The 26,611-nt window shown below is 57.2% G+C and overlaps 1 protein-coding gene across 1 annotated transcript in view; it reads right to left on the reverse strand.

Annotated features, from left to right (window-relative positions):
- Window positions 1-26,611, reverse strand: part of SORCS2 (sortilin related VPS10 domain containing receptor 2) — a 449,678-nt gene that overhangs the window by 167,948 nt on the left and 255,119 nt on the right. Inside the window, exon 3 of the mRNA XM_048212026.2 lies at window positions 5,741-5,840. Coding sequence (XP_048067983.1) covers window positions 5,741-5,840 — 100 coding nt within the window. The remainder of the gene's footprint in view (window positions 1-5,740; window positions 5,841-26,611) is intronic.

The raw sequence follows: 26,611 nt of genomic DNA on the forward strand, positions 1-26,611 counted from the left end.
GCTTAAAATGGAAGCATTGTCCTGGGTCATCAGGTTGACAAAGACTTTCTGTCGAAAACCGTGTGTGTGTGTGTGTGTGTGTGTGTGTGTGTGTGTGTGGTGTGTGATTTTAGTATTCACACCAACACTGACGTATCATGGAGTAAAATGAACATTCATATGAATTTCTAATATAAAGCACGACACTTGAAAGCAATCCCATGGCCCAGCCAGCGCCCGCAGGCCATGCCTTCATGCCTTAGCCCCGTGGGCCGTGGTGTCTGTGGCCAAGTTAGAAATAAGCAGCTATTCAGAGCTAAGGTGGGGACTGCGGACAGCACGGAAGACCCACAGGGAAGGTTTGGGGGTTGTCAGGGCCCCCAGAGCCTGAGGTCAAGCCATGACGATAGTAGAGGGCCCTACCCATGGACAGCGAGGCCGGAGCTCTGATTTTACTGCAGGAGAGACAAAACTGTAAGGGGGTTCATTTTGTAAGACAGGTTACAAAGTGGTCTCTTACGAAGCTATAAGGTGCCGCTTGGTCTGTAATTGTTGCTAAATGGCCTCCTAATAGTATTCGCATCCTCCTGCAAAGTCTATCCATTATCCTAACAGAAGAGGGAGGCTCCCCCAGCAGGCGCCCCTGCAAATAAAGGCCTGATCTTCTCTCAGATCAGACTCACCCCAGGACAAACCCTCTCTGCTGGAGGCTGACTTGAGCCCCCTTTCTTTTCCTCCCACAAAACTCAGCAGGAGAGGTTCATTTCTCAGCGCTCTCCCAGACCCTGAAGGTTCTAGAAGGTTAGCGCTGTCTGTCCCGCTTGCCTCTGCAGCCCAGTGCCCAGCGAGGGCTCCAGTGCGTTAGGAGGTACGTAATCCGAATTTGTTTTCTGCAAGATTGGACGAAGGGTCCTCTCGCCCCAGCAGCAAGCACACAGCCCGCCACATCGTAGGGCTGGACCCACATCCGCTGCGTGGATGGGGCTGGTGTCGAGAGGCAGCCTGGGGACCCGGCTGAGGCACGGGGTGAACAAAGCGGAGCTGGGGTTCCGCTCACGTGCGCCTCCTTCCCCAGCTGCCACTCTCCCGCTGGGAGGAGAGCAGAGGAGTCCAGAGCGTCCGAGCTGGAAAGGGCTTTGGAGAATCTCCAGTTCAACCTCCTCATCTTATAGATGGCGAAACAGGCCTGGAGCAGAAATAGGATCTGCCCAGAGTCTCACGGCTCCACCACGATCAGACCAGGCCCAGTCCAGCCACAGTCCATGAAGGAGCTGCCAACTGCCAGCCTCCAGCAAAGCGGGCCAGACTGTGCTTGCATTGACCTGGGGGATCCCCTCTGCTCCCCAGAACTTCACTGAGGGGTACCTGGGGGCTCAGGGTAAGACACAGGATGCCCCCACATCCAGCGCACCCAGGCACAGAGAGACACTCAATATATTTATTGCATCGGTGAATGGCGAACGCTTTGCTACCTACCCGCTGGATGAGCTTGGACCAATGTCCAGCTTCCCCGAGCCTGTTTTCTCATCTGGGTGGTGCAGGTGAGGATGTCAACGCCCCAGTCGTGCCCCACCTCCCCACGAATAAATGAATATGATTGACATCTGCTTCTGACCCAGGGCCAGGCACACTGTGACCGATACCACGGGGTTGGTTGAAGAATCAAGAAACCAGGAATGAATGAATCAGGCAGTGCAGTGAGGAAAGGAAAACTTTGCTTCGTGGGAAGTAGAAATCTCTTCGTCTGAAGGGCAGCAGCCCATCCCCAGCCCCAGCCCAGCCCATGGCATCTGTATTTCCTGAGTCCTGGCTGAGCGCTCGGGGCTGTGCCCAGTTAAGACCCGGAGGTGAGGGGCACCTGGGTGGCACAGCAGTTAAGCGTCTGCCTTTGGCTCAGGGCATGATCCCGGCGTTATGGGATCGAGCCCCACATCAGGCTCCTCTGCTATGAGCCTGCTTCTTCCTCTCCCACTCCCCCTGCTTGTGTTCCCTCTCTCGCTGGCTGTCTCTATCTCTGTTGAATAAATAAATAAAATCTTAAAAAAAAAAAAAAGACCTGGAGGTGAATACAATCCAGTCTCCACCAAGTGGTCTGCCCAGGCTGCCCCTGTTCCCTACAATGCTCCTTCAGAAGTTCCCAGACCAGCCCGTGGCCCCCAATTCTTCCCTCTACCTCCCCCAGCCACCGCGGCTTCCCTGTTCCCCACGTGGGACTTCTCTGTTCCTCAGTGCATTCAAATCCACATCACATGGAGCCCCTCGCCTGCAGGGCAGCTCCGGGGGCCCAGTGCCACTGTGTCCCCGGCCACCATCTAAGTAGCTGCCAGGTATCTACTCATGCAATCCTCGCTCGGCTGTTAGACCCCACGTGACAGCTTGGGGACGCAGAAGGGACAGTGGACGGAAGCGCCCATAGTTGCCCTGCTGGTGAGCGGTGCAGTCTGCTGCCCGGAGCTCGGCCCCTGCTGGCCGTCTCCCACCCCGCAGTCACCTGGAGCCTCCAGTGGGCCATGCCCTTCCAGACAGCGAGATCTGTCCCCAGCCCCACTCGACACCAGTCCCACCTCCTCAGAGAAGCTGGCACTTCCTTCTCTAGACTCCGAGACTCGGGCCATGTTGTTCCCCAGACGAATGACTAACTTGTTCTCTCAACACAAGGAGGTGTGGGGAGAAGGCAGTGCCCCTCCTGACACCTGTCACAGACACCTGACAGTGCCCTCATTTCCCGAGCCAGGTCTTGTTCCCTGACAGACACAGCTGACAGCTACCACCCCGTGTGAGTATGAATCACCCCAGAACCAGTTCATAGCCCCATAGTCTCAGGTGGGTGGTTAAGGAGAGGGCCTCCTGCATTTCTTTCTAAGGATAACAGTCCTAGGAACACTGGGGGGGGGGGGGGCTTGCTTAAGCCAGGCCCTGTTCTGAGCACTTGACAAGTAGCACCTCATTTAATCCCATCAACCCAACAGTGTAGACGCTACTATTGCCCCCGTTCCACCGAGGAAAAATGGGGAATCGGGAGGTTCAGAACTTGGGCAAGGTCACGGAGCTGGTGGGCTATGGAGCTGGACCCACACCCAGGCCCAGCCCCGACACTCCAGCACGAGAAAGAGAGGAGTCAGTCTCCAGGCTGCCTTCCCGCCCAGCTCACACGTGCCCTGACTTCCTTCCGGATCCCAGCATTCCCAGTCTGCCCTGCTCGGAACCCCCACACTGCCCAGCTCACACAACCCAGAGGAAGGCACCTGCGCTCACTGCTGTCCCTGCCTGCCTCCAAGACAGACGCCCATCCCGTGGGCTAGTGCCTGCCTCAGTGGGCCTATCAGCACTTTCAACCCCACCAGAGGGAGGGTCAGCTCAGTCCTGAGGTGTGTGGGGTGAGGGGCTGCTGTGTGAGAGGTCAGAGACAGGACAGAGGCCGGAGCCGTCTGTATGTGGACCCTGCCTGCATCCGTGATCTGGCTTCCCTATCTGGGGTCCAGCAGGAAGCAAGGTCCACGCTCTAGAAGGAGGAGGGCCCGTGGGCTTCCCTTGGGGGCCACAGGGAGGGGGCTGGGGAGGCTAATTCCATCCAGAGGGGATGTGGGTGGGCAGGGAAATGCACTGGGAAGGGGAGAAGGGGGGCTGGCCTCCCCACAGTCCACCCTCCAAACGGATGCTGCGTGAGTTCCTGCGGCTGCCATAACACGTTACCACAACCGAGTGGCTTAAAACAACAGAAATGGATTCCCTCATGGTCTGGAGGCCAGAAGGATCAAACCAAGATGTCGGCCGGCTGTGCTCCTGTCCAGAGGCTCTGAGGGGGAACGCCTTCCTGGCCTTTTCCAGCTTCTAGAGGCATCCCTCCTCTGTCCCCAGCCTCTGCCTCTGCCCTCACACCTGACTCTGACCTCCTGCCTCCCTGTGATGCGGATGCTGTGATGACAGGGGCACAACTGGAGAATCCAGGACAACCGCTCGACATCCTTAACCGCATTTGTCAAGTCTCTTTTGCCATGTAAGGTGGCAGTCCCCGGTTCCAGGACTGGGAAGAGGACACCTTTGGGACGTACTGTGCAGCCCCCGCCCCCCGCAGTGACAATTACGAGCAGTCAGATAGCTCCTCAATCGCTGCCCCATTCACGGATGAGACGCCTGGACTCAGAGAAGTGAGGGGAACTCAGGGAGCTGTACCCCCCTTACTAGGGGACATGGCACAGCTGGACTGAGTTTGAAGACACACCAGCCCAGGCACCATCCCCCAGGTCTGTCTGCAAACGCAAGGTGACCACAGCAACCCTAGGAAGGAGCCCTGGGCTCCTCACACACAGGCCCTCAGCAGGTGGTTGGGGGGTGGCTCTCACAGGTGCAGGGGAACTCTAGGGGTCACTCATTCAGCAGGACCTGCTGCCGTTTACCATGCTCACGCATTCACTCATTCCATTCTTTCAATGTTGGCTGAGCCCCGGGGCTGCCACAGGCCCCCACCAGACGTGGCCTTCACCCCATTGATATTTCCAGGCAAACATGCAAGTTCTCGGGTAAGCTCTCACGGGCTTCGCTGAGCCAGGTGGTCCCGTCTGTGTTAGAGATGCCGCTGTCACCCGGCCTGCCTCCCTGTCCCTGTACTGCCCACAGAGGAGGCTCTGCTGGCCACCCCCACCCTAAGGGCTCCACGCATCTCCCGGGTGCCCACATAGATGTCACCTGGGGCCTGCCCCAAAGGCCCTAGCCCCTTCGCTGCGCCCCCACCCATAACATGCATCATCTCACTAACCTTCCTGTCCACCCCCTCTACAGGCCAGGAAACAGAGGCTCAGAGGAGCCACGTCCCTGGCTGTTGTCACCACCACCCCGCCCGGCCTCCATGTGAAGGACTCCCTGACCTCATGGCCTCAGAAACCCCGTTCCACACCTTCCCTCATTGCTCCCGAACTTCTCACTTCCTAAGGCCGGCACAGCCTGCGGGGCCGGCCCTGACACCTTCCCGGGTCCCTGAGGGCCCTCCTGGCTGGTGACAGAGAATGTCATGGGCTCTGTGGCACTCAGACCTTTGGTCAAAAGTCAGTGCCATGGGCCAGGCTCACGCTGAGCAGCACAGGCTGCGGGTTCCGATCCCCGATGTCACGATTCTCTGTACCAGACGGGGTCACCTTCCCTTTCCCGCGAGGCACCTGATCCGTCCAAGTAAGTCCCTTCCCGTGACACTGAGCTGCTCCCCCAGAGGCAGCCAAGCCCACAAGGCCTCTCTGCCCTTGTGCTGGGGTCCTAGGTGGCCAGGAAGCAAGCTCGGGTTTGCAAATGGGTCTTCTCTCAGAACCTGGCTGGCGGTGGCCGCCCAGGGACAGCAAGGGTCCCGATTCCACAGCAGGCAAAGAGCAGCCAGGAGACACGCTCAGACCAAGAACACAGAAAGTACACCTCAGATGAAAACTTGAAGCCAGATCAAGACCAAACAGAAGAGCTGCCGAAGATGACGGCCGCCCCCGACCACCTTCCGAGGACCCAAACCCAGCAGAGGTTCTTCCTCTGTCCCTAGCACCCCCCTGGGGGCGCCCACCCTGGTTGCTGTGCCCTGGCCGCTGGCCGCAGGGCCGGGAGAAGATGGACGCTGCCGCGCAAGCACACAGCCTTCCGGCGCCGGCCCAGCAGGCCACTGAAACACGGTCACCAGGACGGACCACGGCGGAGCCGGAAAGGCAGTCACGGGACACACCAGGGCCAGGGCCCGGTGCCGGAGCCCGGCTGTGCGGAGGGGCAGCTGCCCTGGCGTGCCACTTACCTTTCTCTTGTTCGTTGGGCAGATGTAGAAGTTGTCGATGACCGTGGTGACCCCGGGCTGGAGGGTGAGCTTGGTGTAGGACGTCCCAAAGTCTGAGGACCTGGGGGGACAGGACGACAGGTGTCAGCAAGGTGTCCCTCCAGGTGCAGATGTGTCCAGCCCACACGACAGCTGGCACGGGCCTCACACCAGTGTGCGCACAGCAGCCCCAGACCACCTCTCCCGGGAGAGCACGCCCCAGGCAACAGGGAGGAGACGGGGCCCCTGAGTCTCCAAGCGCTCGCTCAGGTCCAGGGCGGGGTGTGGAGTCAGTGAATGCCAGCCAGTCTTCCCACCGGGTCACCCCCTCCTCGGCCTTCCACCGTGTTCTGCCCCATCCCTAAGTGTGTCTTCACCTGCGTGCTACACGTGTGTCTGTTTGGGAAGAGCCCCTCGTGCGCCAGGCACTTCTCCGTCCTTCCATCTTCTCGACTCCTCGAGAACCCTTAAAGACGAGATCACTATGTCTCCTTTGCAGAGGCCCCGAGGACGAGGGGGAGGCTCAGAGCAGGTAGGTTCCTGCCTGGGACCACTCCGCCGACCAGCGGCTGACTCAGGAGGCGCGAGCTGGCCCGTGCCACTCACAGCTGACACCCTGTTCGCTCTGGAGAACGGTGCTCACCGTGCTGAGGCCTCACAGTGGCCTGTCTGCTTCTCCATTTCCCTCCCCAGACCCTGAGCAGCTCTGGGGAGCCGCACCCTCCCCCTCGACCACACGGGGCTGGAGGACACCAGGGGACGGCAGGAGGACCGAGCTCCGGGTGCTGCCGGAAACCAGGCCCCAGCCCTGGGTCTGCCGAGGAGCCCCTTGAGCGCCGGCTCCACGCCGGGGGCTGGCCCCTCCTCACCCATGGGCCCACTCTCCTGGCTGTAGCATGAGGGGTGCAGGACGGGATCTCGGGCTCTAAACCCCCAGCCCGCCACAGCGAGAGAGGGAGAGGTCATCAGGGCGATTTCACATCTGTGGTTTGGAAGCAACTGATACAGCGGGACATGGAATTAATTCCACGTTGAAGCTTAAAAACTCTGTGACCCTGAAATCAATGCTCCTTATTATCACCCCATTAACAGGGCTGTGACTGCAGAGCCAGGCTGGCTGCGAGCCCGAGGGCGGGACTCCAGGATGTTGGGTGTCAGGGCTGTCCCTGAGCGTCCCCATCTTCTGACGGTCAGGAGAGTCAACCCACTGAGGGCACAGGGCCAGCAGCGGGAACCCCTCGGGCCTGGGCCTCCCTGTGACCACCTTCTGTGTCGTCACAGCCGAGAGCTGCCTGCAGGAGCCAAGCCCCAGGGCCGTGGGTGGGAGTTCCAGCTCACACGGGGTGGGGGCAGTCAGCTGGAACCCTGTCCTCAGGCGCCAGCAGCACCTTCCCCCTCTGGGGGCTGGGCGAGGCAGGTGTTTCTCGGCTGGCCCGGTGTTGTCGGGGCCTGGGCGCCAGCCTGGGGCTGCGCGGCATGCATGCCTACCCCACTGGCACGTGTCCATTGCCTTTGACAACACACCTTTACTGCTTTCCGCACACATACACTTCCTCCCCAAATCTTCAAGAGAAACTGAAGCTCCGAGAAGAGGGGCTGTGTTCATTGTCTTGGGCGCCCGGTGGACAGGTCCACCTGTCCAACTGTCCCCGGAGGCCAGGTCCCTCACCAGCCTCAGAGCCATAAGACCCTTCCCAGACCAGGACAGAGAGTCATCCCTGCCCCCTGACTCCCAGGGGGGTCAGGTGGGGGCCAGCTCCCTCCCCGAGGTGGGTCCTTGACTGCCCTTGGCCTCCCCAGGGAGGCCCTGCTCCAGCGAACCAAGAAGGCTGTCCTGGAGGGATGATGAGGGATGCACTTAGTCTCCAAACCTTAGAGAATTGATTTGCTTTGGGAAGGAGGGAGCCAGACGCCCATTAGCAGAGGAGTGATGCAGAGACCAAGGGAATTCGAGTCTCCTAGGAAACCAATGGCTGTGTTTCCGAGCTTGATGTATGGAAGGTCCTCTGAGCCTCTTGGCCCCTCTGCTGTCCCTACCTCCACCCAGCAAGCTGAGTCTAAGACCTGCCCGTGGATTCTGTCTCCCAGATACTTTACCATCCAGCTGTTCCTTCTATCCCTGACACCTACCTGCCTCAGCCTGGGTGCTGCCCCAGGATCCGGCCTCCCTTCCCCCCCATCCCCCCTCCCGGTCATAGGGGCCTGCTCACAGCTGCTCACTCCAGGGCTCCTGCTAGTGTGGGCCTGCAGGTGGAGCAGGTCTGGGTGGGGGGGTGAAAGCGATAAAATATAACAGCATCAGGTGTGATCAGGGCTGGGCTGGAGGGGTCGGTGGGACTGCGTCTCAGAGAGGCAGGTAAGGCCCCTCGGACACAGTGATGTTTCGGCAGAGACAGTAAGGAAGAGAGTATGTGCCTAGCTGGGGGAAAGGCATTTGTACCTGGCTAAGTAATGTCCCCCCAAAATTTGTGTCCATCCAGAATCTGTGAATGTGACCTTATTTGCAAACAGGGGCTTTGCGGATGTAATTTAAGTTATGAGGAGGTCATACTGGAGTAGGGCAGGCCCTGATCCAATGACTGGTGTCATAAGAGGAGGGGAATTTGGACCCAGGGACACAAAGACAGACAGGGAGAGTGCCACGTGAAGGTGCAGGCAGACAAGGGATGCCAAGGATGGCCGGCCACAGCCAAAGGCTGGGAGACAGGCCCAGGACAGACTCTCCCCAAGAGCCTCCAGAAGAAACCAACCTGCCAACACCTTCACCCTGGACTTCCAGCCTCCAGACTACGGACAATAAATTTACATCGTTTCAGGCTAGCCAGTGTGTGGTACTTTGTCACAGTGACCCTAGGAAACTAACACAACCTTCCAGGTAGAAGGAACAGCAGGTGTGAAGGCCCTGAGGACAGGCTAGCTCTCCCTCCTCCTCCTGGGACAGGGAAGGAGAGATCTGTCTGAACCAGTCTGTCACTGCTACCAGCTACTGAGGCATCAGGAACTCCTCACCCTGCAGGACGATGCAAATCCAATTCCCCAATTAGCCATAAGCCCCAAATTCCAGGCCTCTTGCTGGAGGCTGGGGCCCTCAGTTCACTCACTCATTCACTCACTCCTTCGTCCAATATTTGTTTAGCCCCTTCAAGTTTCCAGCTCCATGCTCCAAGTGGGAATTCAAATGTCTTCCCTGGGTCAAGTTTGTTCATGGCACGTGTGTTTATGGGATACCCACTGTGTGCCGGTCACTTCCTCCTGTCTGTCCTGCCCCAGGGGGACGACAGGCTGGCTGGTGAGACATAGAGAGAGCAGACCCGTGGTTCAGGTAAGCAGTGATGCTGATGAACATGTCCAGAGAAACTTGGGAGACTCTCAGGGGGACGTCGACTCAGGGCCACCCTCAACTCCCCTGCCCCCAGCTGTCCCCACTGCCCATCTAACCATCGACCCCACCCTGCCAACTCTTCCTGCAGGATCGTTCGTGTTCGGTGCCAGCATGCCCCCCTCGCCATCCCTGTCCATCTCCCAGCCGTCCACAACGAGGAGGGGGAGGCTGGGAGAGGCCGGCGGGCTTTGCCGAGGACTGGTGGGCACATCACCCCAAACTGAGTGGCTTAACACAGGACAGATCCATTATCTTGCCGTTTGGGAGGCTGAAAGTTCAAAATAGGTCTTATGGCTCAAATCGAGGCATCTGCCCCACCTGGGAGCTCTAGGGAAGCCCCTATCTTCACCTTCCTGGCTTCTAGAGGGGCCCACTCTCCTTGGCTGGCGGCCCCTCTTCCAGCTTCAAAGGGCACCCCCCACCTCCCATCCACTGTCACGCCCCCTTCCTCTGGAGTCAGCCCCCTCCCTTCACTGTGCACCCAGGAAGAGTTTGGGGCGTGGCTGGGACTCAGGGGCACAGGCTTCAGGGCAAAGTTTCTTCAGACTGTGGGAAACGGGACGAGAGCACAGGGGAGATTGAGGTGCTGAGCGTGACCCTAGTGATGGGTATCCGTCCCCGTCCATGTCCCTCTGATCGCTCCCCACGCTGGCTGAATGTCCGCCAGCTGCCAGCTTCATGCCAGGTGCCTGGATGCAGCAGTTGGGCTCCTGACACTCCGCGTGCAAGAATGCCGACCGCCAAGGCCAACAGTCAATGGCCTGACTGGCTCGCCTCGCGATGGGCTGGCCTGGCTCCCGCCGGATCCCCACCTCTCTGACTGCGGGGCCCCGGCCTGTCTCTTGGTGGACCCCCAGTGCAGGCGGGGGACAAGAATGGAATTTATCACCGTGACTAAGTCCAGGAAATACAGGCTGACTGGCTTCAGCGCCCAGCTGGTCAGCAAGGGCTGGTCACCTCCCACCAACTCTGAACTTGACGCTGCCTCTTCCTGAAGTCTGTAGTGAGGACGGTGGTCACCAGGATCATGCAAGAAACCACAGGCCAGGCACACAGTTAGTGCTCAATAAATGCTTACCGGGTTCCTATGGAGGTGCTATGCTATCAGACTGGCAGGCTGTGTGACCTCAGGTGAGCTGGTTTCCCTCTCTGGGCAACAACAGTGTCCCATCAAAAATGTGGGGATTGGATGCGATCGTGGCTGGGCACTGGCAGCAGCAGCCTCAGTGACTCTACCCCCGCATGCCCCTCCCGAGCTGCGCCAGCGACCCCTGAGCCCCTCCAAGCTGGCCCTCCCCCGGGGTGACCTTCCCCAGCGCGCTCTGCACCCCTACCACCTCCAAGTTCTCCTTAAGGGCATCTGGAAGCACAGAGAGTGATTATTTCAATCTGCATTTATTCAAATTAAAAATAAAAAACCAGGCTCTAAAACTGGGCACACAGAAACAGGAAAGGCAAGCTCAGTTGGAAAGTCGCTCTTTGCAAATCGGCTGCTTAATTGCTGAGTGTTTGTACATATTCGATTTTTTAAAAATGATTTAATTGAGCCATTTTCATGCTCTGTAATTATTTCATTGGCAGGGCCATATGTTCCGCTCCTGCCCCTCCCCGTCGTGCAGATGAACCCCTACCTTCCACCCATCTCCCCCTACTCTGCTGGCTTGGAAAACCACTGCAGGTGTGAAAGGGGGAGCCCACCTGTGTGGCTGGTGCTCCCACAGGTGCACGGCCCCGGGGGAGGCCCGGACTCTGTGACATGCGCTTTATCCGTAAAAGGGGCTGATGACACTGATGTCACACACCTGCGTGGGATTAGAGAGTGTGAGGAAAGAGAGCACGAGGTAGGCTCGCGGCCATGGCAGGGGCAGTCCCTGCCTCTCTGTCACCTGGCGGAAGCTGTCACAGCCACCCCACATGGAGCCTGCTCTGGTGGAAGGTGCAGGTATGCGTGGACACGGCTGCGTGCTCCGAGAGCATGAGGCTGGACGGCAAGTGTGTGCGAGCACAGCCCACGTGCCCGCCGGTCGCCGTCTTGAGAACGGAGGGATCCTGCCGTCCCTCCAGAGTCCCACCCCGCGGCATATGCCATGAACTGTGTCGTTCAGTGTTCAAGGTTGGGGGCTCCAGGGGTGCCAACCCAGAGCATCTCCCTAATACCAGAGCGCGTCCAGGTGGCAGGCCCCAATCTCCCTGGAAATGCCGGCCGCACAAGGAGGGAAAGGCCGCTGACGCTGGCTGGCTTAAGCTGCCCTGGGGTGCTGCGCGACCCCAGCGGCGGAAGCTCTGTCCGGTCAGCCACTCCCAGACTCCCTGTACGTCAGCTCCCCCGGTAAACCCATGTCTCGATCGCTGCCTCCGGGTCCTTCTCCGGCCTCACCAGGCCACCACGCGCCCCGGGCTGAGAGTCTGCGGGGCGCGGCTGCCCAGACGCTGAGGACGCTGACGGTTAGCCGGGCATGTCAAGGAGACCCCCGTAGCCAGTCCAGAGGGTCCGAATGACCACCTGCACTTGACCCATGGGGAAACTGAGGCCTGGCCAGGAAAGGGACTTGTCCAGAGTTGTACGGGGACCCAGGCACCCACTGTGGGCTCCCCCACCAGACAAGGTGACACATGAGAGGCACAGACCAGCTGACGTGGGTCTGAGCTTTGGCGGGATTCCAGCCGCGCACGGCATCTGGCTGTGCGCTGAGAAGGAACAGACACGGAGCCGCCGTTCTGGTCCTCGGGCACTGACCGCTCGTGGGACCCACTGACGGTAGGCTCTGATGCCCTTCCCGGGTCTGTTCATGCACGGACTCGGGATCAGCGGAAGAGAACTGGAGCAGCGTGGGGCGCTCCTCAGGCTGCTCAAGTCATTCAAGAAAATTCCAGAATGTGGCTTGAGATTTTGAATGTGAAGGGGGAGCACAGCATTGTGGGGCGGAGGTCACCCCATTCCGCTGCAGCCGCTGGGTGGGCTCTGGAGAGTGGGCCCCTCGGACGTGAAAGGCCCCGGGGGAGGGGGCGGTTAGTGAAACAACATGCTCACCACGCGCTGGACGCCACGCTCAGGAAAGACGCCAGACTCACTGACACAGGAAGACCACATTCAAACACGAGCCTGCCTTCCCATTTTACAGATGAGGAGACCGAGGCTCAGGGAGTAGGAAGTGACTTCTTTGTACTTAATCACACAGCAACTACAGAAAACCCAGGCTGTCCCCTGAGCGGTGCAGTGATGTCCCCCGAGGTGTTCATGTGGCATGGCGCCTCCCCCCCCCCCCCAACGTGGCTGGACTTTCTGACTCCATTTCTCTGGTGGAGCCTGGTGGGCGGCGCTCGCTAACGGTCAGCGGTTGGACACGGACGGCAGCCCGTCCCAGTCGGGGGGCCACTGTGATCTCCGGTTCTCACTGTACTTTCAACTCATTGCCGCTTTACGCCTGCCCGTCTGTGCTCCCAGCAGGCCAGGAGGGCTGGTGTCCCCACGGCCACACGGTGCCGGAGCCCACCTCTCGCAGACTGTCCCACGAGCCGGATCTCCCACCCAGCCCTTCCACGTGTGGTCCCCCCTCCCCACCCCGGCACTGCTGATCCTCTGCTCCCACATGTGTCAGCTGTTGTGACGCTCACTGGCGGAACTCTCCAGAACGAAGCTGGGCCAGGCAGCTCCCCCAACACCTTAGGGATGGGCATTGGTGCGTGGCCTGGGAGATTACCAAGGCAGCTCACAGGACCTTCTGCTCAGGCTGGATCCTGGCCACCTGCGTTCGTTTCTCCATAATGAGGATCACGTCCTTTCCAGGGAAGCCCCGTGTTATCCTCTAAAGTTCCTGACATAAGTGAATGCCCTCAGGCGCCCTGGGCGGCTCAGTCCTCAAGTGTCTGCCTCTGGCTCAGGTCATGGTCCCAGGGTCCTGGAATCGAGTCCCGCATCAGCTCAGCAGGGAGCCTGCTTCTCCCTCTCCCTCTGCTCCTCCCCTCTGCTCCTGTGCTCTCTCTCCCTGTCTTGCACGCGCTCTCTCGCTCACTCTCTTGCAAATAAAATCTTTACAAAAAAAGCAAGTGAATGGCCTCAGTTCAAGAGGTCCTCTCAACAAACGTTTCCTGAGCACCTGCTGCATGCAGGCTCTGTGCTAGGCGTGGCATGAGACGCGGGTGCTGGGGGCTTCGGCAGCGGGCAGTGCCAGCTACTAGCCAGCCTCTAGCAGCCGGGCTGTACCAGCTGCTCAGATCTTGCAATGATTCCGCACCAGTTAGTGACCAGGCACTGCCCCCGACCCCAGGAGCGCCCCCCTGCTTCCTGGGCCCCTCGTCCTGCATGCCAACCCTCCTAAGACCTCCTCACAGGCCAGCAGCAAAGGAGTTAAGGGGGTGGGGGGGGGCTCTAAGACCCTGTTCTGTGCTGTACCCCATCCACTCTGAATGAGCGATGCCCCTGACACATCTCTGTAGAACAGACATGGTGCTGCCTTTGGGGACCAATATCCAGGGTGGGGGGCTGAAGTACGAGCCAAAGGACCACAGAAATGCAGCCTGAAGATGAACTTCTCAGGCCTAGAGTAGCTTCTACGAATTCTCAGAGCCTGGAGTGTTGGCTGCTCCCATGGAGCCCAGAGAAAGTGCTAGAAGCCTGCACAGAGCTCTGAAAAGGTAGGTGTGTGTGCTCTTACAGAAGCCTGAGGAAGTCTGTAAGAGTGCCTGTGGGGTCTGGGGGGCTGCACAGAGAATCTGGGGGAGCTGAGAGGGGGAGGAGGAGGAAGAGGGCCCCAGACAAAGGGGAGCAGGCATTTCAGGGAGAACCCCCTGGCCGTCGGCCCTGAGCACTGGTCAGGGGAGCTGGGTGCCCGGTGCAGTGACAGGGAAGGAATCAAGGCCCAAATTCCAGGCAGAGGCGACAGTGGCTGAGGCCTACAGCCTCAGACAGAGGACTCCAGAGGAGACAGAGGTAACACGCTGCAGCCTCCGTCCCGGCCAGGCCATGCGCCCCCAGGTGAAGACACTTGGTGGCTCCCCCTTTATCTAATCTCCTTCCGGCCAGTGACTCTCAGTGCAAACAAGGAAACAGAGTCAAAGAGGTGGTCATTTGCTGGGGCTCATCAAGGACGAAGCCAGGCTCTAGGCGACCCCAGGTCTCAATCACGCACACACCTTCGACCGGCTTCCGGCTCCATGGAAAGGAAGGGGACGTGGGACACCATGGCTCAGGCTGGTTTTATTTCTGGAGGTTTTAGCATGGCACAAGGTAGGACCTCTGCAATAGCTCTCTTTCCAACTGAGGGGGGCGGGGGAGTCTTTAGAACTGGTTTCTAACCATCAGGGCTAAATGAGGCCTGTGTCCCTGGAAGGGCCCCATGGTCACCTGACAGGGGCAGGGCTGCCTGCTGCTTATCTTGGCACATGAGACCCCATCAACCTCCCGCAGATGTTCCTGCTTTTACAGCCGTTCTGCAAGCCCTCAGCTGGGCACGCTTCCAGCGGCCAAGGCAGGTGACCAAGCCACCCCCAACCCAGGCCACAGGCTGGGAGCAGGCGGGGCCATAGCAGCGGCAGGTGTGGGGAGGGGAGGTGTCCTTCGTCCCAAAGGCTGCAGGTGACAGGCCGCCGCTGGGACTGGTAACCAGGTGTGGTTTCCTGAGAAGCAAGCCAGGGACCAGAAAGGACATCACTGTGTCTTCTGGGTTAACTGAGGAAGTTGTACCTGGTGGGAGGGACAGGAGGGGCTGGGTTTATGCCCAGAAGAGGTGATTCTCTGATGATCCCGACGTGGTGGGTGTGTGGAGGGGCCGGGCAGGCAGCATGGGGCACCCGGACTCTGTCGGGAATGACATAGGAGCACCTGCTAGGAACGGGGCGGGCAGTCACTGGCCAGGACCAGGCCCTGCCCACGGCCAACCTCCCTCTGCCAGGGCCCAGGGTGAAGCTCGCTGACGCAGGCATTCTCCCAGGGAACCAACTGACTTGGGAGAATGCCAAGCCCGGCTGAAGCCCAGAAATGTCATTTCAAATAGAAAACATCCAAATAGAATAGGACAAATCATAACACACAAAGACTTGCTGCCGGCCAGATAACGCGGCTCTGAAAAGCTGTCCAACCTGGCCACCGCCTCATCAAGGAAGAGGGTCAGCGACGCCACGGCATGAAGTATCTCGGTGCGGCGGGGGCTGTGAGCTGCCACGTCAGAGGGTCCGGGCTTGGCTCTGGGGGCTGTGCCAGCTTAGGCTCCCCTTGGGACCTGGAATCTATCCCTAGGAAAATTCCAGAAGTTTACCAATTCACTGACAATGAAATTTCCTTTCTCGATATGCCAAGACATCCTCCACTCTTCTTGGAATCACTTAAAGATAATAGGATAAAAATAACAGGAAGTGGCTACAACAGTAGCAAGAAAAGAACCTTCTGCTTGAACCATTGACGGGGCCCCTTTATCCTGCCCGTCCAGCCCTCGTCCAAATGTGATCACACCAGTCGTGGGGCAACACCACGGACACAAAATTCCGTTCTAAGGATGGTCGGCATTTCCTGTTGGCTGCACAACGCCCCAACCAGGCCACGTGGCACTCCATCCAGGCCACGTGGCACTCCATCCAGGCCCTGTGGCATTACTGATGGGCCATTCCTCAGGCCGAACTATGCCAGGCAGTTCCACAAACACCGAGTACCTCCTACATGCCGAGCGCTTTGGAAATTCACTTTTTTCCACGGATTGCTACTCCGAGCCCCTCTGCCCATCATCAACAACGTCTTCATTACTTGAACACATCCCGGATTATTCCCGAGGGTGATGTCCCAGGAGCGGGGCTCCTCTGTGAAGCTCGAAGCTTCCATGTGGTATTTAAAAAATGTGTCTTCAGATCTGAGAAAAATCTTACAACTTGATATCTTAAGAACGAGGGGCCTCATTTATTCTTAGGGGGTCCTGGCACAAAATGGTAACACTTTCCTATGCCAATGCGTCAGATTATAGAATCTGACGCTCTAAATTGATTTTTTGAATGACTGTTGGCTACACTCAGTTTCTGCCAGAGGCAGCCCGAATGATATATTAAGCATCTTAAAGAAGAATGAATGCGAAGAGACATTAGCAGATGAGATCCGGGCGAGCTGGGAGGGAATTCTATTTTTAAATGTTACAAGGAATATTTTAATCCAAAGTACAGAAATTAAGTAAGAAATAAGACACAACACAAACAGCTCTCCATCTCAGTAAACGTCAAAGAACTTTTTAAGGCATAAAACTGGGGATATGTGATTGAAAAAAATCTTTTTTATGGCAAAAAGTTCCTGGAATAGAAACAAAGGTTGATGGCAATGACAAAACTGAATAGTTAAGCCAACGGCCTAGAGACTTCCATTTCCAAACTGTGTCCCTAAAGACACAGTCTCTGGGCTGAGGTTGAGCGGTCTGGGCTTGCAGACCCCTGCATCCTTTCCCAATTTTGGACCTTGGCTGAGTCGGTCCTTATCTCTGAGACTGAACTTGTCTGTGATGGCAGGGGCAATAATAGCACTGGTGACAAGAACACATCATTGGTATTTCCCCACATGTCAGGTTCCATGCTAACAAAGTACTTTGCACGTACGAGCTCAGTTAATCCTCCCAACACGTGGGGACGAGTAGCACCATCCCATTTTCCAGAGCAGGAGACTGAGGCCTGGAGCACAAGAGCTGAGGTGGCCGCGGCAGCCTGGCCCCCACCTGTGAGCTCTGCCCCGGCACGTGCGACCCCGCGCCTTGCCATCAGCCACTTCCCAGACGGGACGGTGTGAGAGGAGAGCCGTCTCCCACCTGCGCCCACAACTCTGGCAGGGGGTGGGGGCGCAGAGGGAGCCAGGCCCACCCGGAGAAGATGGAGGTCTCCTGTGAGTCGGGAACTTTCCCTTCAGGGTGCAGCTGAGGGCGGGGGTGTGTGCCCCAGTTCCTTGCTGGGGAAGCAGCCTCTTCCACGCTCATGCATCCTGCGGGGCCCTGAAACTCACCTGCACACAGGAAGGGGCCTCCACCAAGGATCAGGGCACCAGGTCACCTGCCTTTTCCAGCTAAGAGAGCCTGCAGCTGGTGCTGGCCAGAGACCCAAGTTCTCTGCTCCTTCAACCTAAGCGAGGTTCTGCTTCTCCCAAATGATGCGAAGCTCTCTCAGAACCACTTCCAGTGGGTCCCCAACACCTTCAGTTTCAACGCAGAGGCCCTGACAAGAGTGGGCCGGCGGGCAGGCCAAGGAAGGCACACAGGGAGGGGTGTTGTCAGCAACCCACCTGCGTGGGAGGGAGGCGGGGCTGAGACGAGAGCCTGGCTCGCTCAGGGCAGAGCCTCGCAGGGTGAAGACAGGAGGCACAGCACTGCTGACTCCCCACCCCCAACCCACCACGCAGTCTCCTTGCTGCTCTGCTGCCCGCCCACGGCTGCCTGTGACCCCTGTTCCCCTGATCCCCCTGAGGGGCCCTCCAGGCCAGGACTGTCTGACCAGCTCTCTGGCCAGCCCCTCACCCAAGGCCCAGCAGGAAGCAAGGGTCAGTGAATGTCATGGAAGGACCGCACAAAGGAGCCCACAAGCTGGTCCTCCAGAGCCTGCCGCAGGCCACTGTGAGAGCCACGTGGGCCCGAGACCTCCAGGCTCCCCCACACCCCTTTGATGGAAAGGACACAGGCCCAGAAAAGGGCAGTCACTGGCTCAAAGTCACACAGCAGCCTAGCAGCCCAAGGCATGACTTTGACTGAGGACTCCTGGCCCCAAGCAGAGCTTCTGTGTCCAGAATACTCCAGGTTGTCTTCAGCGGACAGCTGGAGGGCATAGGTCACCATCACTCCTCACTCCAACCCACCATCAAGATGAAACAGAACCAAAGCCCTCAGAACAAGCCAGTGCCAAAGACGTCAGGTGAATGTTTCTGGAGACTGAAAACAAACAAACAATAAAGGCCATGTCTGCAGAGCACAGGCTGTCTGCAGCAGCGGCGGCATCTGCCTGCAGCCTGTGGGGAACGACAGGACAGACAGACAGCCACGCACACACCCGTCTTTCAGCTGCCAGAGGAGGCAGCTCCAGGGCCACCTGGTCAACCTACCCAGCCCACCGCACCAGGTGTCCAGGGGAGAGGGCGCTGGGGGCCGAGGCTTCAGCTCTGACAAGGGTGTGGCTCTCCGAGGGTGCCCAGCGGACCCTGCAGAGCTCTCTCAGCCTCCTCCAGAGCCCCTGCTAGGCCAAGCAGGTGGCCAGCCCCAACAAGGGCCACAACTTCTCCCAGCCAATCTCCTACGAGACACCCCCAGGCTTAAAGCATCATTCCAAAGAGTGTGGCCTGCAGCCATGGCCCACATCACCCTCAGGCGGCAGGTGAGACCACAGGCTGTGTGACCTTGAGCTGGTCACTTGACTTATTGACCTTCTGTACGATGGGGATACACCTTCCACCCAGGGTCATCGCAAGTGTTAAATGAAATGATAGACATAAACCTCCCAGCACAGCAACTGGCCCAGAATACAGGGAGCACCTTCCTTCTCCTCCTCCTCCTCCCCACCCCCCTCCTCCTCCTCCTTCTCCCCACCCCCTCCTCCTCCTCCTCCTTCCCCTCCCCCTCCCCCTCCCTACCCCCCTCCCCCTCCTCCTCCCTACCCCCTCCCCCTCCTCCTCCTTCCCCTCCCCCTCCTCCCTACCCCTTCCCCCTCCTCCTCCTTCCCCTCCCCCTCCTTCTCCCCACCCCCTCCTCCTCCTCCTCCTCCTCCCCCCCCCTCCTCCTCCTCCACCTCCTTCTCCCCTCCCCCTCTTCCTCCTCCTCCGAGCAGAAGGTGTTCAGCAGCTGCGCAGTAAGTCAACTCAGTGGTTCTGGCTTGTGTGAACTCTGCACACTTCAAAGAAAGGTTAGACCCTTGACTGGCACCTGGAAGGTCACCTCTAAACCCTTGGCAGGTCCCACCTGTTAAGCGTGCCTTTGCTCACCGGAGGCCCCCAGCTAGCCCTCCAGTGCCTGCGGACAGTGAGATCTGCAGTAGGGTCTTGGGTCAGCTGGGATCCCTTACTTCTGGAGGGGCGGGAGACTGAAGTCAGCCACAGGGCTACGTGACCAACCGCAATAAAAACGCTGGACCCAGGGCTCAGGTGAGGCACCCTGGCTGGCAGTATTTGGGATGTGTGAAGAGTTTTAAGCCCTGTCCCCGTGGCCCACGAGATGCCTGGGTGTGGGGTCCGTCTTGGGCCTTTGCACATGCTGTTCTCCTTCCCAGATACGCACAGGGACTGACTCCCCGCTGTGCTCCAGGCTCGGTTCAGATGTCCCTCCCTGAGGACGGTGTCCTAGGCCACTCTCCCATGACTCTGCCCCGTTTCCGCGGGACTCTTATCCATAGCACACATTGCCACCTGACATATACACGTGTCTTGTGAATGCGCTGTCTAGAACACCAGCTCCTGGGAGGAGAGTACTGGCGTCTGGCTACCCTCCATGCTGGGAAGCCACCCCTGCCCCGAAGACCCCATAGCTGACGATCTCGTGCAGTTCTGTGTTAGGCGTGAGCCAGGCTCAACTTCCACACTCCCTGCGGGACGCCCACTAGTGCCTGCCCCACCTGCTGGGAGCCCCCCTTCCCCCACGCCCGCTGCAGTAACCTGGGTCACAAGTCAAGCGCACATCATGGTGGCCGGGTCTGTGCACCTGGGCTGTCCCAAGCCCCTGCAGCACTGTGGAAGCCTCAAGGCATGGCCCCACTCCTGCGTCCCCTGCTCCCAGCCCCTGCAGCCGGTTGGTGAACATTTGCTGAAATAACTGAATGATGCCCAAACAATTTCCAAAACGGCACAAACAACAGTGAAAATGCGGCCAAGAACCGCCCCCCCCCCCCGCCCGCCCCGCTGATGTGGTCTCTGCACAGGCCCTGTCACTCTGCCTCCACCCACGGGCACCCCGTAATAACCTCGTGCACCTTGCTCTCCAGGCAAGAGAACTAAAGCGGGTGGAAATTGGCAGAACATATTTCTCCCAATTCTTAAGATTCCCATTTGAGAGTTCAACAGTGACAAGATGCCTTTAAGCACATGAAAATTATGAGTCAAGCCCTTCTCCGCAAAGGAGCATCGTTCAGCAAGCACGCGGGACTGACTCTTCCGACCGCAGGTCCGAGGTGCTGGGAGAGGCGGGGGCGGGGTGGGGGGCACAGCAGAGCGCCGGGCCAGACTGCCATCCGTGTCTCCTCGGGAGCATGTGGGGGTCTCGGGGGGCCGGAGACTCTCACCCCACAGGCAGGACCTCTCCCAGCATCAGGCAGACAGTGTTGCTGGTCCCTGCGTCGAACCAGCCCCAGGACACTTGGCTGGGCGGCAAGTGGACACCCTGACCTCCGGGCCACGTGAAGGAAGACCAACCCTCTGTGCGCACGTCACTCCTAGAATCAAGCTGAGGCCGTGGCCTAACTTCTGGGGGTGCGTTTGCCCATGGAGCCACCTCAGCGAGCTGGGGCATGGGACTCTGGTCAGGCACTGGCTAGGAGGCGGTAGCCAGAACCTCCTTGCGTCCCCACCAAAAGCATTTTTAGAAGTCATGCAACTTGCACTATAGTGCAGGTCCCACTTCTCCAAGTGCCCTCGCACTGGGAACACAGGGCCCCGTCGCAGACACGAGGAAGCCGAGGCTCAGAGAGGTTCAGTGACTTGCTGAGAATCCCACAGCAAACAGGCGGAGAGGCAGGTGTCAGATCCCACAGCCCACGACCTCCCCCATCTACCTGCAGAGAAAGCGGTGGTTCTCGTCCTCGGAGGGGCTCCTGGGTCCAGGAACGGCGCCACAGGCTCTCCCCACACTCCCACCTCACCGCAGCCGGCCGGGGGGCCAGAGAAGCCACCAAGGAAAAGGAAGAATTTGAGGCTCTAGCTCCTGAACTGGCCCCACCAAGGCCCCACGATCACTGAGGGGCCAGGGCCTATGGGACAGGTTCTGATGCTGGAAGAAGAGCCCCCCCGCAGCTGGGGTCCTGTCCTTATAGAGATGTGGCTGCCGCTCACACCTGCGTGAGTGCCCATCAGCAGGGGAGGGGCTGCACCTCCACGGGAACGTGCACGAGGATGGTGACCACGGGCCTGAGTGGGTCTCGGAGGGAAGGGAGAGGAGGAGGAGAGGTCCTGCCCTTGGAAAGCCAGGGGGTGGGTATGACGATGTCAGTAATGATGGGGTCTGAGGGAGCTGAGTTCTGGGTGACGGAAGGGGCAAGCCTGTGGGTCCCCACTATAGACCAGTGAGTGGTGCCTTGTGGTATTCTGGGCTTGTTTCTGGTTGACACTTCCCATCTGCTTCCCTCAGTGACTATCCATCCATCCATCCATCCATCCATCCATCCAACCATTCTTCCATCCACCACCCACCTGTCCGTCCATCCATTCTTCCATCCACCACCCGCCCGTCTGTCTGTCCATCCATCCATCCATTCTCCAATCCACCGTCCACCTGTCTGCCATCCAGCCACCCATTCTTCCCTCTTTCCTTCCATCCGTCCAACTCCTACCCCACACATTCCCGGGTACCTGCTGCGTGTCTGGACCTGGGCTGGGCTTTGAGAGGGGAACACAGAGATGCTCTGGGGAGGCTCTGCCACCAGGAGCCCAGGAGACGTTTGATGAGTGACTGAGTGAGCCTTGAAGATGCTCTCCACTGCCTGTTGATGCCATCACTGCGTCTCCTAGATCCCAGGGCCCGTTACTGGCTTGATTCCAGAATGTGACTCAACTTCTATTTTAAAAACACTGGGATGTCATTGTGCCGTTCTTCACGGGAAGCGTGCAGATGAGCCCGCGGGGCCCGCAGAGCTGCCCGCACGGGGGAGGCTGTGTGTCTTGGACAGCAGCGCACCACCTCGCGGGGACCTGCTCGCAGCCGGCATGGACGATTCAGGCCCCAGGGTGATGTCAGTTCTCTCTTTCCCTCTCCATGAAGGGGATATTTTTATTCCTGAGGACAGAGTCTTAACTGGAAATGGGCCAGCCAGAAGCTCGTCTGAACTTTCTTCGTCTGAGCATCTGGGGCAGCGGCAGAGAGCTGACGCTGGGATTCCAGACAGAGTGAAGGAGAAGAGCTCGGGTTTCAGCAACATGAAGAAACGGGCTGTTCCGGCGGCGCCCAGCCGCCAGAGGCACCGGCCGACGCTCCCAGCCGGGGTCTGCAGCCCCAGCGCCTGGGGCCCGCTCTCTCTCTGGGCATGGATCTCTGGCCTCTTCTGCACCTCAGATTCTGTCTCTGTCTCTCCGTGTTGGTATCTCTGCGTGCATTCTTTCTCCATCTCTCTCTGTCTCTGGGAGTCTCCCACAGGGCAGCTCAGTCCTTAGGTCTCTTGGTCTGTCTCTCTCTCTCCACGTGTCTCTGATTTTCTGTGGGAGCCATTTTCTCCTTCATTCTCCCCTTTCACCTTTCCCATTCCCTTTCTCCCAAGAGCATCTCAAGAGGAGACATCCCATGACAGAATGGCCTAGGCACAATGTGTGGCCATTTGTGGGGCCACGGGGAAAGCAGGACACTGGTTCTGGCTCCCCCCCTTCCTGAGGGGGTGACCAGATGCCAGGGCTCCTGATCCCCGGGAGCCGATGCTGTAGGGGGCGGTCAGATAATAAGTGAGCACAACAAACGTCTCTTGTCAGGCGGTGCTTGCTAGGAGTCGCTGAACACGGGGCAGAGGAAGGGGCTGCTATTCCAGAGTGGCACAGGGTGTCCTCCCACCGAGGTGACGCTGGAACAGAGACGGGAGTGCACTGAGGAGTCAGTCCACGTGGGTGTCTGAGAACGAGAAGAGCACCTGCAAAGGCCCTGAGGCAGGATACCCCAGCAGCCTTTCCTGGGCCAGATGATCGTAGAACCTGACATGGCTCCTCCCTGGCTTCCTTGCTTAGGGTACTGGCTTCCAGGGGTCTGGAACTGGACTGTGTCGTGAAGCTGGGACACTTCAGATTTCAACTTCTGGTCTCGCCAACTTGGTGACGGACAGGGCCAGAGGCCTTCCTGGGGGAGGGCAGCAGGAGGACGCCACACATGCACACGAGCTGCTGACAGCTGGGGCGGGTAGGGGCACCTGTCCTGTCTTGGGGCCTCTAGCAGAACTCCCCCAGACAGGGCTCTGGAACATTCTGTAGGGACAGCCTTGGCCTCCTTCCATCTGCTCAACCTCCCCTGTCATTCCCACAGTTTGGCGGGCTCCTGCGGCCCCAGGGGAACAGAAGGCCTTTCTGTCCACATCAGTTTCGGTCTGGGGCTGTGGACGTGGCAAGGCCACTCAACGACCGGCCTCTGGGTGAAACCCCACGCTGCGAGACATCTGTGCACTTCCCTCAACATCGCGTCCACGCTAATAAGGCAAATAAACACGGCGTTTAAAGATCAGAGGCAGCGCAGTTACAGCCTATTAAATTAAATTCACCGTCAAGGGTGAAAGAGGAGATAAACTGGGATTATTCCAGTCATGGCAATTTAAAAAAAAAGAAAGAAAGAAAGGAACATTTAGAGAGACGTAATTTCGCAGTCCCTGAAGCAGGGACGGCCACTGCCAAGCCAAGGGCGGTGGTTTGGAAGGGCAGTTCAGCTCCCTCCTCACACGGGCAGCTCCCTCCTGAGTCTGTCCCTGAGCCCCGAGACCCAGGACGCACCCTGAGCCCTGGGTCCTGGGACACACGCATCAGGCAGGGAGGTAGAAGCCCATAGAACCTACTCCCTTCTGCTTCCGGTAACGTCTCCAGCCGAGGCCGGGCCTCCTCCCTGCCTCCAGCTCCTGCCTGCAGACCCAGCCCGCTTCTGGCTCCTGCCGGGGGGCCTGGACCCCGCCGCAGGACAGCCACCATCTCCCTTCACCCCCCTTCCCGAGAGGTGGCAGCGAGCCCCTCGGCCTCACCTGTCTCCGTGCTGCGTACTTCCCACTGTGCTGATTTCCTGCTGGGGCTTTGACACGGGTGGTGCCCAGAGGAATTCGCAGTGACCCACAATGTGCCATCGTGTGTGTTGCGTGTGCCCAGCACGGTCCCGGGGTCCTTCACTGTCCTGCTCACAGTACAGGACACACTGTCCACGCGATGCTCTTCCCCAGGATGCAGCTTCCTGATGATTCCTTCTCGCAGGCCCCACGGACGGTAGCCTTTTTGTCCTTTCCATTTTGTCTTCTTTCTACAATGTTCTCTATCCTTTTTTTTTTTTAAATATCAATCCTTTGGGCTTCTCCTCAGAGCTCAAATGCACAGTACTGCTGTTTTCCTCACGTTGTTGTTTTATTTCTGATTATATAAATCACACTTGTGCACTGTAGAAACCTACACAGAGCGACGCCTACATATATAACAGAAGCGTAAACGGTGTGAATCCCCCCAGCCTGATGTACCGACTATTGTAGGTGAGTTGGTGAAGGGCGGTGCGACTGGTGACCTCCTTATGCTCCCCTCCCTCCTCCACCCCAGTCCCTTTCTACAAGTTCTATAAAATTCGATCACCCCCTCTGCCTCCGCCCAAAAGCTCCCCTCCATCCACATCCAGACAAGCAAACCCAACTAAATGTCCAAAGGAGAACCCACTCCGATCCTTCTCTGAGCTCACATACTTGCACGCACAAACACACAGCTCCATACGGAAGGCTTGTTTTGCTGTTGGTTGGTTTTGTTTCGTATTAAGCAAGATGACATTATCTCCCACCCTCTCTCTTGCTTTTCTCACTTACTACAATGTATCTCAACAAAGTGGGTATAGAAGGAACGTACCTCAACATAACAAAGGCCATATAGGACAAGTCCATAGTTGATACCACCCTCCATGGTGAAATGCTGAAAGCGTTTCCTCTAAGATCAGGAACAAAACGAGGATGCCCAGTCTCGACACTTTTATTCAACTTCAGTATTGGCAATCCTAGCCAGAGCAATTAGGCAAGATAAAGAAATTAAAGGCATCCAAGTTGGGAAAGAAGTAAATCTTTCACTATCTACAGATGACATGATATTATATGTAGAAAACCCTAAAGACTGAATCAAAAAAAAAAAAAAAAACCCTGCTAAATCCAATAAGAGAATTCAGTAGAGTTGCAGGATACAAAATAAATACCCAAGAACTTGTTGCATTTCTAAAACAATAATGAACTATCACAGAAATTAAGAAAACATTCCCATTTACAATTCTGCCCAAAAGATAAAAACGACTAGGAATAAATTCAACCAAGGTGGTGTACAGTCCTGCTTATTAAAAACTACAAGATGTTAAAGAAAGAAGTTGAGGAAGACACAAATAAATGGAAAGATATACCATGCTCATGGATTAGAAGAATTAGTATTGTTCAAATGTCCATACGACCCAAAGCAATCTACAGGTTTAATGCAATGCCTATCAAAATTCCAATGACATTTAAAAAAAATATATAGTAAACAATCTTAAAATTTGTGTGGAACCACAAAAGACCCCAAATCGCTGAAGCAAACTTGAGAAAGAAGAACAATCTGGAGGCATCGCGCTCCTTGATTTCAGACTATATTACAAAGCTACAATAATTAAAACAATATAGTATCAGCACAAAAACAGACATATGGATCAATGGGACAGAACAGAGAACCCAGAAATAAACCCATGCATATATGGTCAGTTAATTTGCAACAAAGGAGCCAAGAATATACCCTGGGGAAGGGACAGTCTCCTCAATAAATGGTGTTGGGAAAACTGGACGGTCACATGCAAAATTATGAAACTGGACCACTATCTTATACCACACACACAAACTCACTCAAAATTGATTAAAGCCTGAACGTAAGACCCAACAGTATAAAATTCCTAGAAGATAACATAGTCAGTAATCTTCTTGACATAGATCTTGGTGATGACTTTTTGAATCTGACACCAAAGTAAAAGCAACAAAAGCAAAAATCAACAAGTGGGACTACATCAAACCAAAGGACACCATCACCAAAAGGAAAAGGCAACCCAAGGAATGGTAAAAAAACAAAACAAAACAAAAAAAAACCTTGCAAATGCTACACCTGATAGGGGGCTAATATCCAAAATATCTGAAGAACTCAAACAATTCAACAGAAAAAAAAATCCCAAACAATCCAACTAGAAAATGAGCAGAGGATCTGAACAGACATTGATCCAAAGAAGACGTACAGATGCCCAACAGGTGCGTGAAGAGATGGTCCCCATCCTTCATCATCAGGCGAATGCCAATCAAATCCACAACGGGAAATCGCCTCACACCTGTCAGAATGGCTAGTATCAAAAAGACAAGAAATAACAAGTGTTGGCGAGGATGTGGAGGAAAGGGAATCCTTGACACTACCGGTAGAATGTAAATTGGTGTAGCCACGAGAAAGCATGAAGGTTCTTCAGAAAATTCAGAATAGAAATACCACACGATCCAGCAATTCCACTTATGGGTATTGATCCAAAGGAAGGAAAAACACTAACTTGAAAAGATATCACGGCAGCATTATCCACAAGAGCCGAGACCTGGAAGCAACCTGAGCGTCCATCGATGGATGAATGGACACAAATACA

The sequence above is a fragment of the Ursus arctos genome, unplaced genomic scaffold (genome assembly GCF_023065955.2).
Source record: "Ursus arctos isolate Adak ecotype North America unplaced genomic scaffold, UrsArc2.0 scaffold_9, whole genome shotgun sequence".
NCBI lineage: Eukaryota > Metazoa > Chordata > Mammalia > Carnivora > Ursidae > Ursus > Ursus arctos.